Source organism: Astatotilapia calliptera, chromosome 12 (assembly GCF_964374335.1).
Source record: "Astatotilapia calliptera chromosome 12, fAstCal68.1, whole genome shotgun sequence".
NCBI classification, from domain to species: Eukaryota; Metazoa; Chordata; class Actinopteri; order Cichliformes; family Cichlidae; genus Astatotilapia; species Astatotilapia calliptera.
Window position 1 is genome coordinate 38,572,187 of NC_137433.1, and position 17,699 is coordinate 38,589,885.

The following is a 17,699-nucleotide window of genomic DNA, read 5'->3' on the forward strand; positions in this document are numbered from 1 at the left end:
GGAAAACGCTGGACGAGTCCGTCATCACAGCAACAAACTCCAACGAGAAGAAAAGCACTTATTTGCTGCTCCATCCCCCACCATTTGTTTAAAGAAAAGAAATCTACAGTGAGCTCCAGAAGTTGTATTAAAATATGTAAATAAACTGCAAACTTAGTCTGATACATGTTTAAATTATACACCTTGTTGAAGGCTAGTGGAAGGATACCTGGAGTAAACAGTGGTGAGTCTAAAGGGGGGCAGAGTATATTTATTTTAAGGCTGTCATGGCGTTTTTCACATTAAATATAAAACAATCTAAAATATTTTATAAATTAAATTGCATGAATATTTAAAAATATACAAATAAAAACTTTTTTCACGAGCCAATAAAAAATGGATCTGGGCCAATAAACTCTGAGCCACTGATTTGAGTATTTTTTTCATTGGACACTGAATTATTGTTAATACTAATAATGGCTATACCATCAAACATCTGTTTTCAGCAGCACAAAAACTTGCATCATAGAAAGCCTTCCAAAAAGATGAAGTGATTGACCATCTTGCCAAGACCTTATTGGCTGTGGCCTGACCAAAGAGAACACCAAAGTCTTCAATCTTCAAAACACAAAGGCCCAAACTTTATTTATTCATGTCACCCTCAAAGACAGCACATGCTATCGATGCACCATCGAGAGTATTCAGTCTGTCTGTGGTTCTGTCAGCCATCCAGGACCTCTACAGGTAGACAGGCCTGAAGATCCTCTATGGTTCCATCCACCACAGCCGTACACTTCACAGAAGCATCAACAGCAGCAGATGGAGGAAGAATTTCTAGCCACAAGCCATCACTGAGCTGCTGAAATATTGGACTGTTTACACCAGGGGTGGGCAGCTCCAGGCCTCGAGGGCCTGCAGCTTTTAGATCTCACCCTGGGTCAACACAAATGGATCAAATGATTAGTTCATTTCCAGGCGTCTGGAGAACTTCAAGACATGTTGAGGAGTCATTTAGCCGTTTAAATCAGCTGTGTTGGATCAAGGATCATCTAAAACCTGCAGGACACCGGCCCTCGAGGCCTGGAGTTGCCCACCCCTGGTTTACACAATCACTGTACACACTGTATGTATGTACCACTACCTCTGCACTACAGCTGCTACAGTATTTTTTAGGAATCTGTATTTATTTATTCTTATTCTTTATTCATATATGTTATTTTTTTATCTAAGTCTTACTTATGTGCAGTTTTCTGTGTGCAATATTGAGGAGGCTGAGTATTTCATTGCTGGCAGTGATGTGCCATTGTTGCCTGTTTATGACAAACAACAACTTGAAACTTGATCTCTCAGATAATGGAGAGGATGTAGTGACTCATCTGTGAAATAACATTTGTGCAAAATCAAATAACACTTAGGTGTATTTTTCTAAATGTTAAATAAAGAATAGAAAACACCTTCAGCTTCTGTGGCAAATTAATTATCTCAACATCAGGCTGTCTGTCCTCTGCTGCTGAACATGATCAAATATATCAGCATACACACAGGTGGGAGCAGTGGCGGTCCTAGCCTGTTTGGTGCCCCGGGCGAACACTCCCTCTGAAACACACAGACATATGAAGAGAGAGACAGAGTATGCATAGTATGCAAACAGGCGTCATAATTCGTCACACAATGAGAACAGGACAAATCAACAACTGACAATGTAACATAATGTATTGTTTGGAGTTTAGTCTGTTACTGTTACTGTTTTTACCATTTCTTCTTGGTTCAACTGTAACCCACAGAGTTTCATCAGGGATTAACAAAGTATTCTGATTCTGATTGGTTCAGGATGACCTGCCATCATCCAATCACACATCTGCTTACCTGCATCTTTTGCTCGTTTCTCTTCTTTTCTCTTTTTTCTAAACTGAGCACCTGATGGCTTTGAACTTTTCTTGTCCATCTTCCATTGGTTTTAATTTTGCACATCAGTATGAACACAAATCCCCAAACTCGAGGATCACCACAACATAACCTAACACACCTACACCTTAGTTCAAGATTCACTTTGTCTAAGGTGCATTTCTGGGATTTCACACAACCCAGGATTCAAATCATGAATACATGATGGGCTTGTATTTACAACATTATGAATGAAATGTGCTCTATTTGGAAGCAGCCGGCCCCTCCCCTTTCGATGGTGTGTGAAACTTTAAATCATCAAACTGTAAATTATAAATTTTAATTGTTATTGATCCTTTACCCCGAGTCCTAAAGTGTAGATTTATTTTCTTACTCTTCTTATATTTATTGTTTGTTTACTGCTGTAACTGTTTGTTTACTGTCTCGTCTCTATATGCTGGACTGTCTGTAGCGGAGATGACAATAAAGTTTACTTTGACTTCAGCACCGCGCAGGCGCACCGAGGGCTCTCGAGCTCACTTTTGGCGTATAGAATTTTGAAAAAACATCGGTGCAAATTATAAGTTTGTATCATGCTGTCTGGTGTTTTTGTGTTTGTTGGTTTGTTTTTATTTTGTTTTATTTTGTGAGTTGGTTATTAGATGCTGCTCCCCGCCGCCCCGCCCCCTCCTCTCTGCGCCGCAAGCAGCAGGGGCACCTCGCAAACGGAGGGCGCCCTTACTCCCAGCAAATGGGCGATAGAAAACCGATCGGTGCCTGTGACATTCCCAATATGCGCTGGCTGATGTCGGGCAGCATGAGTACGAGCAAAAAACAGTTAAACAAGTTCAAGTTTTTATTTTTACAGGTAATCAGAATCAGAATCAGAATACTTTATTGATCCCTGGGGGAAATTATTTTTTGTTACAGTGCTCCATTTTAAACCAACATTAAGACAAGACAGACAATACGCTAACTAAGAATAGTACAATATATACATATATATACATACATACATACATAAGTCACTTATAAATAAATAGCTGGAAAAGAACCATGTGTAGTTGTAGCAGCAAACAGTGTGTTAAGTGGATGCGTTGTACAGGGAGATGGCCACAGGCAGGAATGATTTCCTGTGTCGTTCAGTGGTGCATCATGGGTAATCTCAGTCTCTCACTGAACGTGCTCCTGTGACTGACCAGCATGTCATGGAGTGGGTGGGAGGTGTTATCCAACATTGTCTTTATCTTGGACAGCATCCGCCTCTCCGACACCACCTTGAGGGAGTCCAGCTCCATCCCCACAACATTGCTGGCCTTACGGATCAGTTTATTAAGTCTGTTGGCATCTGCGACCCTCAGCCTGCTCCCCCAGCATGCAACAGCATAGAGGATCGCACTGGCCACAACAGACTCATAGAAAATCCTCAGCATTTTCTGGCAGATGTTGAAGGACCTCAGTCGCCTCAAAAAATAGAGACGACTCTGGCCCTTCCTGTAAAGTGCTGTGGTGTTTTTAGCCCAGTCCAGTTTATTGTCAATGTGTACTCCAAGGTATTTATAGTCCTCCACAATGTCAACACTGACCCCCTGGATTGAAACAGGGGTCAAGTGTTTCCTGGTCTTCCTGAAGTCCACGATCAGTTCCTTGGTCTTTGCCACGTTGAGCTGCAGATGATTCTGCTCACACCACGTGACAAAGGAGTCGACCACAGCCCGGTACTCTGTCTCATCATCCCTGCTGATGCATCCAACCACCGCAGAGTCATCAGAAAACTTCTGAAGATGGAGGTCTCTGTGCAGTGGCTGAAGTCTGTGGTGTAGAGGGTGAAGAGGAAGGGGGAGAGGACAGTCCCCTGTGGTGCCCCTGTGTTGCTAATCACCTTGTCAGACACACACTGTGGGAGACGTACATATTGTGGTCTTCCTGTCAGGTAATCAACAATCCAGGACACCAGAGAAGCATCCACCTGCATCGCTGCTAACTTATCACCCAGGAGGGTCGGCCTGATGGTGTTGAAAGCACTGGAAAAGTCAAAAAACATGACCCTCACAGTGCTCGCCGGCTGGTCCAGATGGGTGTAGACACGATTGAGCAGGTAGATGATGGCGTCCTCTGTTCCGAGACGAGGCTGATAAGCGAACTGAAGGGGATCCAGATGTGGTCTTACTATGGGTCGCAGCTGGTCCAGGATGAGCCTTTCCAGGGTCTTCATGATGTGGGAGGTCAGTGCCACGGGCCTGTAATCCTGGGGGCCACTGGGACGAGGCGTCTTTGGTACAGGGACGAGGCATGATGTCTTCCACATCACCGGGACCCTCTGCAGACTCAGACTCAGCATAAACAGTTTATGAAAGACTCCACACAGCTGGGGGGCACAGGCCTTGAGGACAAGGGGACTCACTCCGTCTGGTCCAGCAGACTTGCCTGAGTGAAGTCTCCTCATTTGCATCTCAACCTGGTATTGAGTGAAGGTGATGGGTGGGGGAGGGGTGTCAGGAATCTCACAGGAGGCAACATGTGAAGAGAGAGGCTGGCACAGTGGTGTGGCTCTGGATTCCAGGCTGACTGCAGGTGAGGTTGTGGGGGTGGGAGCAGACACTGTGGTGTCGAATCTATTGAAAAACAGATTCAACTCGTCGGCTCTATTCTCACCTCCCTCAGCTCCCCTGCTGTTGGTTGGCCTGAATCCAGTGATGGTCTTCATGCCCCTCCACACCTCTCTCATGCTGTTCTGCTGGAGTTTCCACTCCAGCTTCCTCCTGTAATTGTCCTTAGCCTCTCTGATCTTGTCCTTTAGTAACACCTGGACCTTCCTCACCTCCTCTTTGTTGCCCCCTCTGAAAGCCCTCTTCTTGTTGTTGAGGAGGGCTTTGATGTCCTTAGTCACCCACGGCTTGTTATTTGGGTAACAATGAACAGTCTGAGCTGGAACAATGGAGTCGGTGCAGAAAGTTATGTAGTCTGTGATACACTCAGTAAGCCCATTGATGTCCTCGGCGTGAGGCTCACAGAGTGTTTCCCAGTCGGTCACCTCGAAACAGCCCTGTAGTTCCGCTATTGCCTCCTCTGACCACCTCCTAACAGTCCTGGTGGTCACAGGTTCCCTCCTCACAATTGGCACATAGCGGGGGGTGAGGTGAATCAGGTTATGATCTGACCTACCAAGTGGGGGAAGGGAGGAGGAGCTGTATGCATCCTTGACGTTAGCATACAGTAAGTCTAAAGTTTTCTCTCCCCTGGTGGGACAGTCCACATATTGTTTGAATGTTGGTAGTGTATTGTCCAGTGATACATGGTTGAAGTCACCCGAGATCACAATAAAGGCACTCGGGTGCTGAGTCTGTAACCGAGCTATGGCAGAGTGGATAGTGTCACATGCAGCTGTGGGGTTAGCAGAGGGGGGAACATAAACAGCCACCAAGATGACGTGAGAGAATTCCCTGGGTAAATAATACGGCCTGAGTCCAACAGCACACAGTTTAGTGTAACAATGGCATATTACTACCAGCAGTTAAATTCTTAGGCTCAGAGACCCTCAATATTGCACACGAGTAACACATACTGAATTGACTGGTATGAGTGTGGATGCTTCTGTGCCACATGATGAGTGTGTGGCTGTGGTCACAGAGGATCCTCAGGCAAAAAAAATTAAAGGTGTCTGTGAAGAAAGCTGCCAGTTTGAGAGCAGGACTGGGATGTTGTCTGGTCTGTGTGTTTCTGTGTGTGTTACTGTAAGTGACTAAAAGTGAACAAAGTGTCGGCAGTAAAAAAAGAGTGTAGAGTAGTTTCTGTTTCTGCTGTGGAAATGGTCTGGAGTTAAAAAGCAGAGTGGCTTTGGGGACAAAGGTGGCGCTCCTCCTCTCAGTCCTGCAGGAAATGCAGCAGAGGCGCCGCCCAGAGGGGAGCAATTGAAATGCAGGGTGAACAATGTGAGAGGGGTCACCACCATCTCTTTGGTGTTGCTCACGTTCAGTTCAAGTGTGGAGCTGTCACATCACAAACTCCTGCAGAGCGGCCCGTGGTGCTGTGAGGGCCTGACAGCAGTGACAGAACTGTGTCGTCAGCATATTTCACCAGGTGACAGTTGGGCTATTTAACCCATGGCTTCTGCTTAGAGTGAGTCTGTACAGTAACCCGTGGTACGATGTCATGAGTGTATTTACTGATGCATTCTGTGCAATCATTCACTCTATTGTTGGCAACAGCTTGAAAAAACTTACCACTCAGCAGTGCGGAAGCAGTGACGCAAGACGATGGCGGTCCAGCGCCTCAGCTTCTGCTAATAAGCTGGTAGCAGGACGACCAAGGAGAGATCTGATTTGCTGAAGGCTGGTTGGGGGCGGGCACATGTGAACGAGGTACTTTTGTTCTCACAGGACCACCAGCCAAGCCGGGAACTGAGGAATTCTCCGTATAGTATCCTGATGGAAAGTCATCCTGGTCAGCAGTTCATCCAGCTAGTTTTCCAAAGTTAGGATGTTAGCTAGAACAATGGTGGGAAGTGAGGAATGGTGCTGTCTGTTCATCAGCTGGACCATGACCCCGGCTCCTTTCCTCCGGCGTAGTTTCTGCTCAGGGGCATTTGTGTGGTCGAAGGTGATCTGTGCCATTTAAACAGCACGTTTCCAACAGCTCATGCTGCACAAAGTACTTTACACACTAAAATGCAACTAAAATAAGTAAAATGCGCAACAATCATGCAATACAATTTAAAAGAGAAATAATAATACAATAAGAAAATAAAAAAACAACAACGACTAATCTGTTTAAACAAAAAGTGTTTGGGTCAATGTGTGCTAAGAGACAGTCCGTAAAAATGTGTCCAGTGTTTGTGCAGATTGAATATTTAGACACAGACTGTTGCAGAATCTGCAAGTGTTAAAAACACGAGGAAAACTCGTGAAACTGAGTATGATGGCGATCATGGCAGCCATCCTCATCGGCGCCATCTGATAATCTAAAACACTGCATTAACCATGAAAAAACCCCACTGCCATCTTTACACACAGCCCCCTGTTTTACTCCCCAATTATGCAAATGAACACAGTTTTAAAAATAAACATTTTGATTGACTTTCTCAATCAAACTTTACAGGCAGCTGAAATCTGGAACTCATCCGCGACTCATCTTCATCCTGCCCCAAGTGGAGGAGTTCAAGTATCTCGGGGTCTTGTTCGCGAGTGATGGGAGAAGGGAGCCGGAGATCGACAGACGGATTGGGGCTGCAGCTGCAGTAATGCGGACGCTGCACCGGTCCGTCGTGGTGAAGAGGGAGCTGAGTGTAAAAGCGAAGCTCTCAATTTACCGGTCGATCTACGTCCCTACCCTCACCTATGGCCACGAGCTGTGGGTAGTGACCGAAAGAACGAGAGGCTCAGAGTAGAGCCGCTGCTGCTCCACATCGAAAGGAGCCAGCTGAGGTGGTTCGGGCATCTGACAAGGATGCCCCCTGGGCGCCTCCTGGGTGAGGTGTTCCAGGCATGTCCCACCGGGAGGAGGCCCCGGGGCAGACCCAGGACACGCTGGAGAGATTATATCTCTCGGCCGGCCTGGGAACGCCTTGGTGTTCCCCCGGATAAGCTGGAGGAGGTGGCTGGGGAGAGGGAGGTCTGGGCCTCTTTGCTTAGGCTGCTGCACCCGCGACCCGGCCCCGGATAAAGCGGATGAAGATGGATGGATGGAATCTGGAACCTGCATTTTATCTGCATTTTAATTTTTTCATTTCTAAATGTGGAAATTGTCGTGATGCACAAACAAAATTTATGACATTATCTTATTGTATTATTTTTGTATAATAAAAAAATTTATTATACAAATCTATAGAAATTCAAATGTATTATTTAAAAACACATGTTGCAATAAAAGATTACATTTGTAGATTCTGTGCTAACTTTGAACATTTTTGTTACCATTTCAGTGTCTGAGACGAGGGCTGTTCTGTGGGGAGCAGCTGGTCTGAGTGGGAAACTTCTTACTGGGAGAGACAAATTTAACAGAGTGGACGAAAAGTGGACTCAAAGCAAAGAAACAGTTCTCATCAACACAGATCTGCTTCATTCCAGCATCTCTGAAGACAAACTAAAAGGGCTCTCATGTGTTCCTGCTGGTCATACAGCCTGAGGACTTGACACAGCAACACAAACTGAGGCTCTCTGTAATTCTGAACATCTTCAGTGATTATTCTTTTGACCATTCACTGGTCCTGACATCAACACCCAGAGCTGATGGAGAGACCTTTACAGGTCTTGATCAGATTTCCGTCTCGGAGACACAAATTCTTCAAGTTCAGGAGTTGCAGACAAAAATGGATCCAAGTGTAGAGCGTAATGATGGGAGGCATGTGATCTGTCATCCAAGCAGAGCTGGAGCTCCTGTTAACTTTGTGCTCTATGGTTACGTTTACAGGAATATTCACATTGGTTGCAAGTTTTTTTATTTTAATACATTTGTAGGAATTTCAAGCTGTTTTTCACGTTGTCATTATGGATCATTGTGTTGAATTTTGAGAAGAAAAATGATTTTAATAAATTGTGGAATAAAGCTGTAACATGACAAAATGTGGAAGTGAAGTGCTGTTAAAACCTTCAGCATGCTGTGTAGTTAGTAAATAATATAAAGGTTTCATTTGGAAATCGAGTCAGTGCCAATAACTACACCACCTTCACTGTGACACGCAGGTTTCTCACTGGAAATACAGCACACACAGAGCTGTTACATAAAAGACACTGTCCACAAAACGTGTCCAACACCAGCTTCATCTTTTCTGAACATAAGTTAGGATATTGTCTTTTTGAATTAATGGAACTAAAACAACATTTCACCGTTATATGTATACAGTTATAATTTACTGGAAATCCACTAAGTAAACCTGGACAACCTGTCAAATAACAATCAAACCTCTTCTCAAACATAATCAGTGTGGAGAACATCTGCTCTCATCACTGGTTTTGTTTTTCCATCTCATAGATTAGAAAAGCTTCATGAAGCAGAGATTAATTTAATGCTGTAATAGAAAGACATGAAAACATACAAGAGAATAAAGGAAGCAATCATAGTAAAAGTAAGTAAATGTCATGAACCGAAGCAAAAGTTTATTTATATCGCACTCTTCACAGACAGACAGGTGAAGAAACATCGAGACGCTTGGGATAAAGAAAGAACGGCGATCTGGGAGCGAATGCATGAAGAGGATAAACTGAACCAGGAGGAGGTGAAAGCAAGTAACAGAAAGCTGCAGTAGGATGAAACACCGCATCTATTCATGGATTATTCTGCTGCTGTCATTGCTTTTATTTTTATGTAACACACTGATGCAAAGACCACAGAAAAAACACACGTGAAGTATTAAAACATGCATGTGTATTTGCATGAAAAGGAAACAAGTGTGTATTTAGGAAGAAGAAGAAAAATCTGAATCAAAAGCTGACGAGTCAGTAACAGCTTGGATGCAGGTGCATCACCAGGAAGGTGACCTACCCTCTGAATGTAAGCTTTTAACTGTCCAAAGTTACTTTACTTACGTCTGTGCTTCAGTGGTGAAACGTCATCGTTTTATTGTTGTGATTTTCTTTTCTAATTTTAGACAAATGTCCTCCTGACATGTGTGCGTTCGTCTGAGGCCTTTTTAATTTCTCTCATCTGTGAGATTAGCTGAAACACAAACACTGAAACAACAAAGCTGCTACTGATTCCTAAGCCTGTTCCCATGTCGGCAGATCGTAATCTTGACATTATTTTGAAATGTACATGTTAATTTGTGTAAGTTACTCAGATGAGGTGGAAAGTTGAGCCTTGGGGAACAGATTTAAACTCTTTTAATGATGGAGCAAAAAAAAAATTACCCTGAAAATCTGCTCAAATTAAAAACAGTCATGCTTTTAAATGTGATGAGGTTGTTTGTTAGTGATGAATGTTTCATACATTTTTTTACATTTTTAGTGTGATGGTTGATCCTTTGTTTGCTAGTGTTTTTTATTTCTTTATCTTTGTTGCAGTTTGAGTGAGTAGTTCATGTTGAAAACTTCTGGCTTAGCTGCAGATGAAACATCTACACAGAGCTGAAACATTTTGCAGCAACGTGTTCACTCTGTGTGAGACGATTTAAACCAGTGTTCACAATAAAACATCAACTGTGTCCATTGTGAGTTGGATGACTGAGAACCTTCACAGACATATTGTGAGTTATTCTGTAACCAGGAGACATACAAGGCATTATGTCATCGCCTTCAAAGGTGGTTCAGATGCTTTTACAGGATTTTTGCAATTTTTTTTTTTTTTTTTTAACTTGTGCTGAAGCTCAGGAAACACAAAGAAATGCCATAAAAAAAATACAGCTCACAGTACAGAGCAGTGTTCCTGTTGTGGAGCTACCGCAAGTTTGCAGAATGCAGCAGTCGCAGTTATGTGTAACATGTTTAATGTTAATTATACACTAAAATGTTTGTGCAAACAGAAGCCAACAGGTGTGTTAATATATTATTAATTCAAGTAATAGTCACACCCAAGATTTGCTGCCCCCTGCTGGCAAGACCTTTGTTGGTAATAATGTTAATCGACATGCGCATAAGAGGGTAAGTCACCCTACTGCCTCTCAAATATATTAAGTTCAAACATTAATATATTCGTTCCTGCAGACACAATGTTTGTCGCTCTGTACGTTCCTCAAGAGTTCCAATCACCTCTGCTCCGTTTGTATCCTACCACAATATTTTTAGTGGCTCTTATATAGCCACCACATATTGGCCCATTTTATTCACACACAAGAAAAAAAAAAAAAAAAAAAAAAGATAAAATGAAGGTCAAACAGGGAAAACAAGTGTCAGAATGAAGCTTATTTATATTCCTTTCCGGTACATTTGACTAAAGACCGTCATCAGGTAAAACTGTCAGCTCAGCCACAGCAGTGAGCTGTACTCTTCAGGTGTGCAGGTCAGTCCGGAGATGGCATTGTATCCTGGGTGAACGTCAGCTGAGCTGAGAGGACAGATCCTTCTGAAATTCTTAATGTTCAACAAATTCTGTATTCAGCAATTAAGCGGGTGACGGTGGGATGACCAACATTATGCACTCACTTGATCAGCCAATCCACAAAGTGGTGAAATGTAGTGAAACTGACAAACTGTAGCACAACACCTCAGCGTTTGCAAGTTTAACAAGACCAAATGTAAACTTACAGAAACTATTTTATAAATCAAATTTTCAAAACCATTTCCTGCATTTGCTCCAGAAGAGAAACTACAGAAATGTGCTTTTAGAGGGTTTGGGTGAGTTTAAGAATTGCAGGTACCAATACTCTACCAGATGATGGCAGCCACTAGTCATTGTTTAAAGTTAGCACAAAGCTAAACTGCATTTAGCGAGAACGGACCATCAACTTTGCTTTCTCTTTGCTAATCAGCATAAAATGTGGGATTAGACCAGAGTTCAATGTTTGCATTCAACAAATGCAAACATTGGTGCGGGGCTGATAGCAATAAACTCAAACCACTCAGTGATTAAGTAAATAAATGATATTTTATTGAAAGATTTACCTGAACAGTTTGTAGAGTTTCATGACAGGTTATTTGACCAGAGAGATGCAGTGGAACTTGATGTCTAACAGTTTGCAACAGCTCAAACCAACTTTCCTCAAACTGGACTAGAATTGCTAAGTGTGTTTTAAATGTTGTTTAAGTGAAACTTGTACTGTAACACTAAAACCCGAGTCCTCATATTCACAGCATCTTCAGGCGTGTCCATGCGAGACAAACCAGACGCACATCTAGCTGGGACAGTGGAAGTATGGCGAATCTCGCAAGGGCGGAGGGGGAGGAGCATGGAAGCATTTTAGAAGCACTTGCGGTGAACAATGGCGGGGCCGGACTCATCGTACTCCTGCTTGCTGATCCACATCTGCTGGAAAGTCGAGAGAGAGGCCAGGATGGAGCCGCCGATCCAGACGGAGTACTTCCTCTCGGGGGGAGCGATAATCTGGAGACGAGAACAGATTAGACACGAGGCAGGTAAGTACCTGTAGGCCAGTCTAGAGATGCACAGCAGCAGGTAGTTAAGTTTGAAAAAGTGTACACTAGAGGGCAGCAAAACTAGCTTCAGAGATTTATGTAGTGGTGCCAAATGCCAGAGGAGGAGGAGGGTGTAAGTGGCACCGTTAAAGTGCAACACAGCCTCCCATCATGCATGGGCAGAAGTTGATGACAGATTTAAAGTTTGCAGTTTTTAAAGTGCAACACTGCACAAGTTTACAGTTCAAGAGATCCAAGTAACAAACCTTAATTTTCATGGTGGGCGGGGCCAGGGCAGTGATCTCTTTCTGCATGCGGTCGGCGATGCCGGGGTACATGGTGGTGCCACCGGACAGCACAGTGTTGGCGTACAGGTCCTTACGGATGTCCACGTCACACTTCATGATGCTGTTGTAGGTCGTCTCGTGGATACCAGCCGACTCCATACCTGAATGAAGTTTTAGTGCAGAAGTGAGAGACCTGATGCACCAAGGCTTCAGCACCTTTCAGAAAAATTCAACAACAGGCGTCTCTGGAGGGTAACTGACGATTTACAAACCAAGGAACGAAGGCTGGAAGAGCGCCTCGGGACAGCGGAACCGCTCATTGCCGATGGTGATGACTTGTCCATCAGGAAGCTCGTAGCTCTTTTCCAGGGAGGAAGAGGAAGCTGCTGTCTGCATCTCCTGCTCAAAGTCCAGAGCCACGTAACAGAGCTTCTCCTTGATGTCACGCACGATCTCACGCTCGGCTGGAGGTCAGAGTTGACAGTTAAATGGACACTTCATGGTTTGTAACTGCAGTAGCTGCAGATTATGGCTTTACATCAGCATGCTTGAAGGTAAAACTGCACACATACCAGTGGTGGTGAAGCTGTAGCCTCGCTCTGTCAGGATCTTCATCAGGTAGTCTGTCAGATCTCTGCCAGCCAGATCCAGACGGAGGATGGCGTGAGGCAGAGCGTAGCCCTCGTAGATGGGCACAGTGTGGCTGACACCGTCACCAGAGTCCATCACAATACCTGCAGGACAGAACACTCGGGTCACTCTGGAGCCACTGAGCTTTGTGCTTCCTCTAATGGTCACTAGCTGCTGCTCTGAGCAGGGCCAGAGAATACTCAGAGCAGCAGCTCTAACCCCCAACTGAAGAAACGAGCCCCAAGCTAAACAAGGAAGTTTATCTGAAGCAGAACTCTGCACAGCAAGATCCTGAAATGCTGGAGACCCACCTGTGGTACGACCAGAAGCATACAGCGACAGCACGGCCTGGATGGCCACGTACATGGCAGGAGTGTTGAAGGTCTCGAACATGATCTGCACCAGAGAAAGACTTTAATGTACAAGTGCTATAATTACACCATTAGCCTGGAAATTAACTTCTTTTTCTACAAGTGCAAAATGCATCCAGGCTAGAAAACCTTCACAGGATCAACAGGTTCAGTGTATCAGCGCTTTAATCAGAGATGGTCCTTCACACACCTGCGTCATCTTCTCCCTGTTGGCTTTGGGGTTGAGAGGAGCCTCAGTCAGCAGCACTGGATGCTCCTCAGGAGCAACACGGAGCTCGTTGTAGAAGGTGTGATGCCAGATCTGCACGACAGAGGCAGCTCGCAAGTTAAGTACAAGTGCGATTAAATCAGAAGGTATTCAGTCTGAACTCTGATTCTCAGGTGATGAAATCAAAGTGGAAAATGGCATCTTTCAGCAGCAAGACAAGAGCAAACCAAACAAATCCCCCCCCCAAAAAAAATAAAATAAAATAAAACCAGTTTAGCTTTTTGTGGTTTTCTGTTGAAACTGGTCAGATTTCATTCAGGGGTTTAACCTCCTAAGACCCAAACTCTTCCACAACAGGCATTTTTAATTTCTCTTTGATATTTGGACATATTGGGGCCCCGATGAATGTGAAAACAAAGAATTGTTGTTTCTAAGAAAAATGAGCCATATGAGGAAACATTTTGACAGAACAGTAGCAGTATAATGTCCTCATAACTGGATATCAGGCCACAATTGAGTATTTTGGTCTTAATAACCCAAAATGTCCACATATGGACACCAGGTCCTAGGAGGTTAAAGAAAACCTGTAGTGAGAGATGTCAGCTTTGATGAAGTCCTTCACCTTCTCCATGTCGTCCCAGTTTGTGACGATGCCGTGCTCGATGGGGTACTTCAGGGTCAGGATGCCTCTCTTGCTCTGAGCCTCGTCTCCCACGTAGCTGTCCTTCTGTCCCATTCCCACCATCACACCCTGCAGACACAGTTACATGCGTCAGGCTTATGCGCAGGGTTGCAGTCGAATTCCTGAGAGTGATGTTCGTACCTGGTGCCTCGGGCGACCGACGATAGAGGGGAAGACAGCTCGGGGGGCGTCGTCTCCAGCGAAACCCGCTTTGCACATACCGGAGCCATTATCAACAACGAGGGCAGAGATTTCTTCATCCATGTCTGAAAGAACACAGTCATTCACATAATCAGAGGGTAAATCTCTTAAAGTAAATACGTTAACAATTCTGTTCTGCAGTGTTAGTCAGTGACTGGCTGCTCCCGAATGGGATCAGAACGATGCCACCTTATCCCATAGTCCAGCCAATGATGCGATTCACTCGTATATACGCAGCTAATCCACGTGGCTGACAGGCTATGACAGCGTCCTTATGTGCCGGTGTTTTAGCAAAGCGGCTGATGTGGAGTGAAGCCACGTTAATGACAACGTGTACAACCATCGGAGATGTGAGCAGGACAGACAAACAACTGACGGACAAAGTGTGGACTTTATAGCAGCTTTTATAAAAGTTTGATAAAAATATCTGCAATGTTTGGTTTTCTTCCTGAATACTGTCGTCGTTTATATTTACTGCAGGAAGAAACAGTAAAAACGGTGTTTTATAAGGAAAACACTCTCTGCCTGTGAGCAAACCCCTGCCCCCAGCCTTATGGGGACCAATCAAAAAAATTATATGGGAACATGGCATTTATTGTTGTGGCACAAAATTTGTGTTGTATCAGATTTGATGCAGAACAGCTGATTGTTCTGTAAATAGTTTGAAATGTTTATTTAAAAAAAAAAAAAACAAGAAAAAACTTTGCTGCATTTTTAGGTAAACAGCTGCAAAAAACTCAGTAACTTTTTTGAAGAACTAAATAATTAATTGCCAACATTTGTCATTATTTACTATATTTCAGCCACAGGACTCTACTTATGACTCATTGTCATAATTATGAGTCAGAGCAAAAATAAATAAATAAAAAAAGTTTTCAAAATTTGAGTTAAAGTTATTTTTACTTCCAATAGCGTTAACATGCTACACAGGTCAGGAACAAGATTTTTTAAAACTATCATTGTAAGTGGGCTAAAGCAGTTAATTTAAAGTAGTCTAACATAAATGCTGTAATTTGATTACTTTAATAAACATGTAACTTGGATGGATTCGATGCTGGCGTGACCACAGTGCACACGCCTGCTGTCGCTCAGTGACCCAGGGACGCTCAGGGAGTTTGTGCGTTCGCTCAGACACGTGAAACATTAGAGGGAACATTGATGGTGGGTGGGGCTTCTGGCTAAACTGAGTTGTTTTGTCACCTTTTTCAGTCGAGAACATTTCAACAAGTTCAGACAGAACAAACTCTTCTGCTCTGCAAACCCAGAGTCTCATCTGGCTCAGTCCATTAGGAACAAGGTCTGTAGTTTCTATGCACGTGTCCAGGTCACGCTTACAGTCACGCATCTTTTTAAGTTGGCTGAACAGAAAACTACAGCAGCAGGTCTGATTATGTATGAGTTAGAAACAGGAAGCACAGAGGAGCAGCCCTTCCCTCGGGTCATCACTCATTCACTGAAGATGGATTTTGACAGTTTTTAAACTTGAATAAATCTCACGCAGTCATGAACATTAAAGAAATCATCACATTTCTTACTTTAGGTTTCAGAAGAAACATGACCTGCACATTTTACAAAACAGTGAGATGTTAGCTGACTTTGGCATTTTTCTCTTTAACATCACTCAGTTTGTTGTATATTTTCCTCCAGTTTTACTTAAAGATCTCAGCATCAAGTCAGCTTTTATCGTGCAGCCTGGTTTAAACCAGCATCCTCCGGCCTCACAGAGGGTCTCCTCCGGCCTCACAGAGGGTCTCCTCCGGCCTCTGTGAGCTCAGTCAGATCAGAGTTAGCGGCTTGAGAACCGGTTTGTTCTTTAGCGTCTCTCTAATGAAACCGCAGCTCAGAGTAACATCGTGTTTCAGCTGCGGCAGCTTTAACTTTAAATCTGAGCTCTTTAATTAAACCCAGCTTCAGCCTCATTGTTCCACTTTGACCTCCGAACTACATGAGAAACTGTACTCTGAGTGTTACCTGTGCAGGTGAGTCAGGCGCGTCTGTGGTGAAGTCTCGCGGATGCTTCTCTGGCCCAGCTGTGCGGTTACTGCAGCAACATTAGCGCGAGCGCACCGGCTTTATCCGCGCTCGCGGGACAGCTGGCGTTTCCCATAAAAGGTAACGTTCTGACAGCCGCGCTCTAATTGGTCCAGGTGACCAGGACCTCGCAGGTGCTCTCAGCTGGCGCGCTGATTGGCTGTAGGAGGCATCCGTCAAAGGGGAGGGGCCAGCACCAGAGACGGAATCCTGATTTCTCCTCCGCCACAAAAATCCTGCAAAGGTTTTAATCTAATATGGAGTCCGCCTGAGAACGAGGACGCTGATTGGCCAGGAGCACCGGAAGTACGCTCTGGATTAAATGTAGTTTATTCTCTGCGCTGATGAATATTAAAGAAAGCCCCAGTAAACCAAAGATAGCTGAGTATACATCACACAAATCACCCAGAAGGTCAAACAGGAGGAAATAATATTACAAAAAAACTTTATTTAACGATTCAAGTTCAAATGTTTGGTCACATGATTGCAATCAGGAACCACTGACTTGGAAAACTGTGACTGGAGTGAAGCGAGAGCATGAGGGGTGAAAGCAAACATCCCTTCATCATTCTCCTCTCTGAGACAGAAACGTGAAAGAAACGTTTTAGTAGTTGTAGCTGCTCATGAAACAAAACTCCAGGAAACTGTCGAGGAACTCGGTGTGACTTTGTGGCTCTGCAGAGCTGCTCTCAGCCTGATGATCCACAGGTCTGTGCAGGTACAGATAAACGCTCACCTGAGGCAAGAATAAGCGTTGGCGTCCTGTTCCTGCCTCTGTGAGCCGGACTGACACAGAGAGAAACAGGCTGAAACACTCAGGTCATGGTCTGAATGTAGTTTTCCTCTTCTAACACACAGAAGGTCTTTCAAAACTCAAGGTTAGTATTTTAACATTCATGGGAAAAAACAGAGTTTCATAAGCCTGTGAGCTGAGTCAGATCACTGTGGGTGAGGAATTAATCTGACTCTAACGATCAGTGGCTGTTCTGGGATGTCGGCTGTGCAGCATCTGAGGTTTATAAGCTGTGAACAAATATTTAGTGACCTGAGCTTCATGAAATCACTGAGGTTCCCTCAGAGACAGAACACCTGCACAAACATCTGTAATCAGATATTTGAAATCTACATTGGATGATACAAATAAGCTGTTTCCAGCTCAGTGTTTTCTGCTGCACTCTGGACTCTATCAGATGACTCCAGGACATGCAGATTTTTATCACACAGCAGTTGGTGTCACTCCATGCTGGCTATGAATCCCTGCGGCGGCACGTTTCTGTAATCGTGCTTCTCTGATGTTGTTTTGTGCGGGTAAAAGCCGTTCATGCTGAAAGTCCATCCTACCATGGAGCGACCGGCCCTGCAGACTACAAGAAAGCAAACATAACAGCAAATTAAAAACCACAACAATCTGTATTTCTTCTC

The 17,699-nt window shown here is 44.1% G+C and overlaps 1 protein-coding gene across 1 annotated transcript; it reads right to left on the bottom strand.

Annotated features, from left to right (window-relative positions):
• Positions 1-11,360: 11,360 nt before the first annotated feature.
• On the bottom strand, positions 11,361-16,515 carry LOC113034393 (actin, cytoplasmic). The gene is made up of 9 exons (XM_026188916.2): positions 16,218-16,515; positions 14,187-14,311; positions 13,986-14,114; positions 13,346-13,456; positions 13,096-13,180; positions 12,727-12,888; positions 12,427-12,618; positions 12,134-12,315; positions 11,361-11,835 (listed from the first exon to the last, which is right to left on the bottom strand). Exons 2-9 carry the CDS (start codon positions 14,307-14,309, stop codon positions 11,692-11,694), a joined length of 1,128 nt encoding a protein of 375 aa, XP_026044701.1. The 5' UTR covers positions 14,310-14,311; positions 16,218-16,515; the 3' UTR covers positions 11,361-11,691.
• Positions 16,516-17,699: the final 1,184 nt, after the last annotated feature.

Coding starts and splice junctions, on each gene's coding strand:
- LOC113034393 (XM_026188916.2), bottom strand. CDS start 14,309: ATGGATGAAGAAATCTCTGCCCTCGTTGTTGATAATGGCTCCGGTATG. Junction 13,181..13,345: donor ACAGGGAGAAGATGACGCAG/GTGTGTGAAGGA, acceptor TCTCTGGTGCAG/ATCATGTTCGAGACCTTCAA. Junction 12,889..13,095: donor TGCTTCTGGTCGTACCACAG/GTGGGTCTCCAG, acceptor TCTGTCCTGCAG/GTATTGTGATGGACTCTGGT.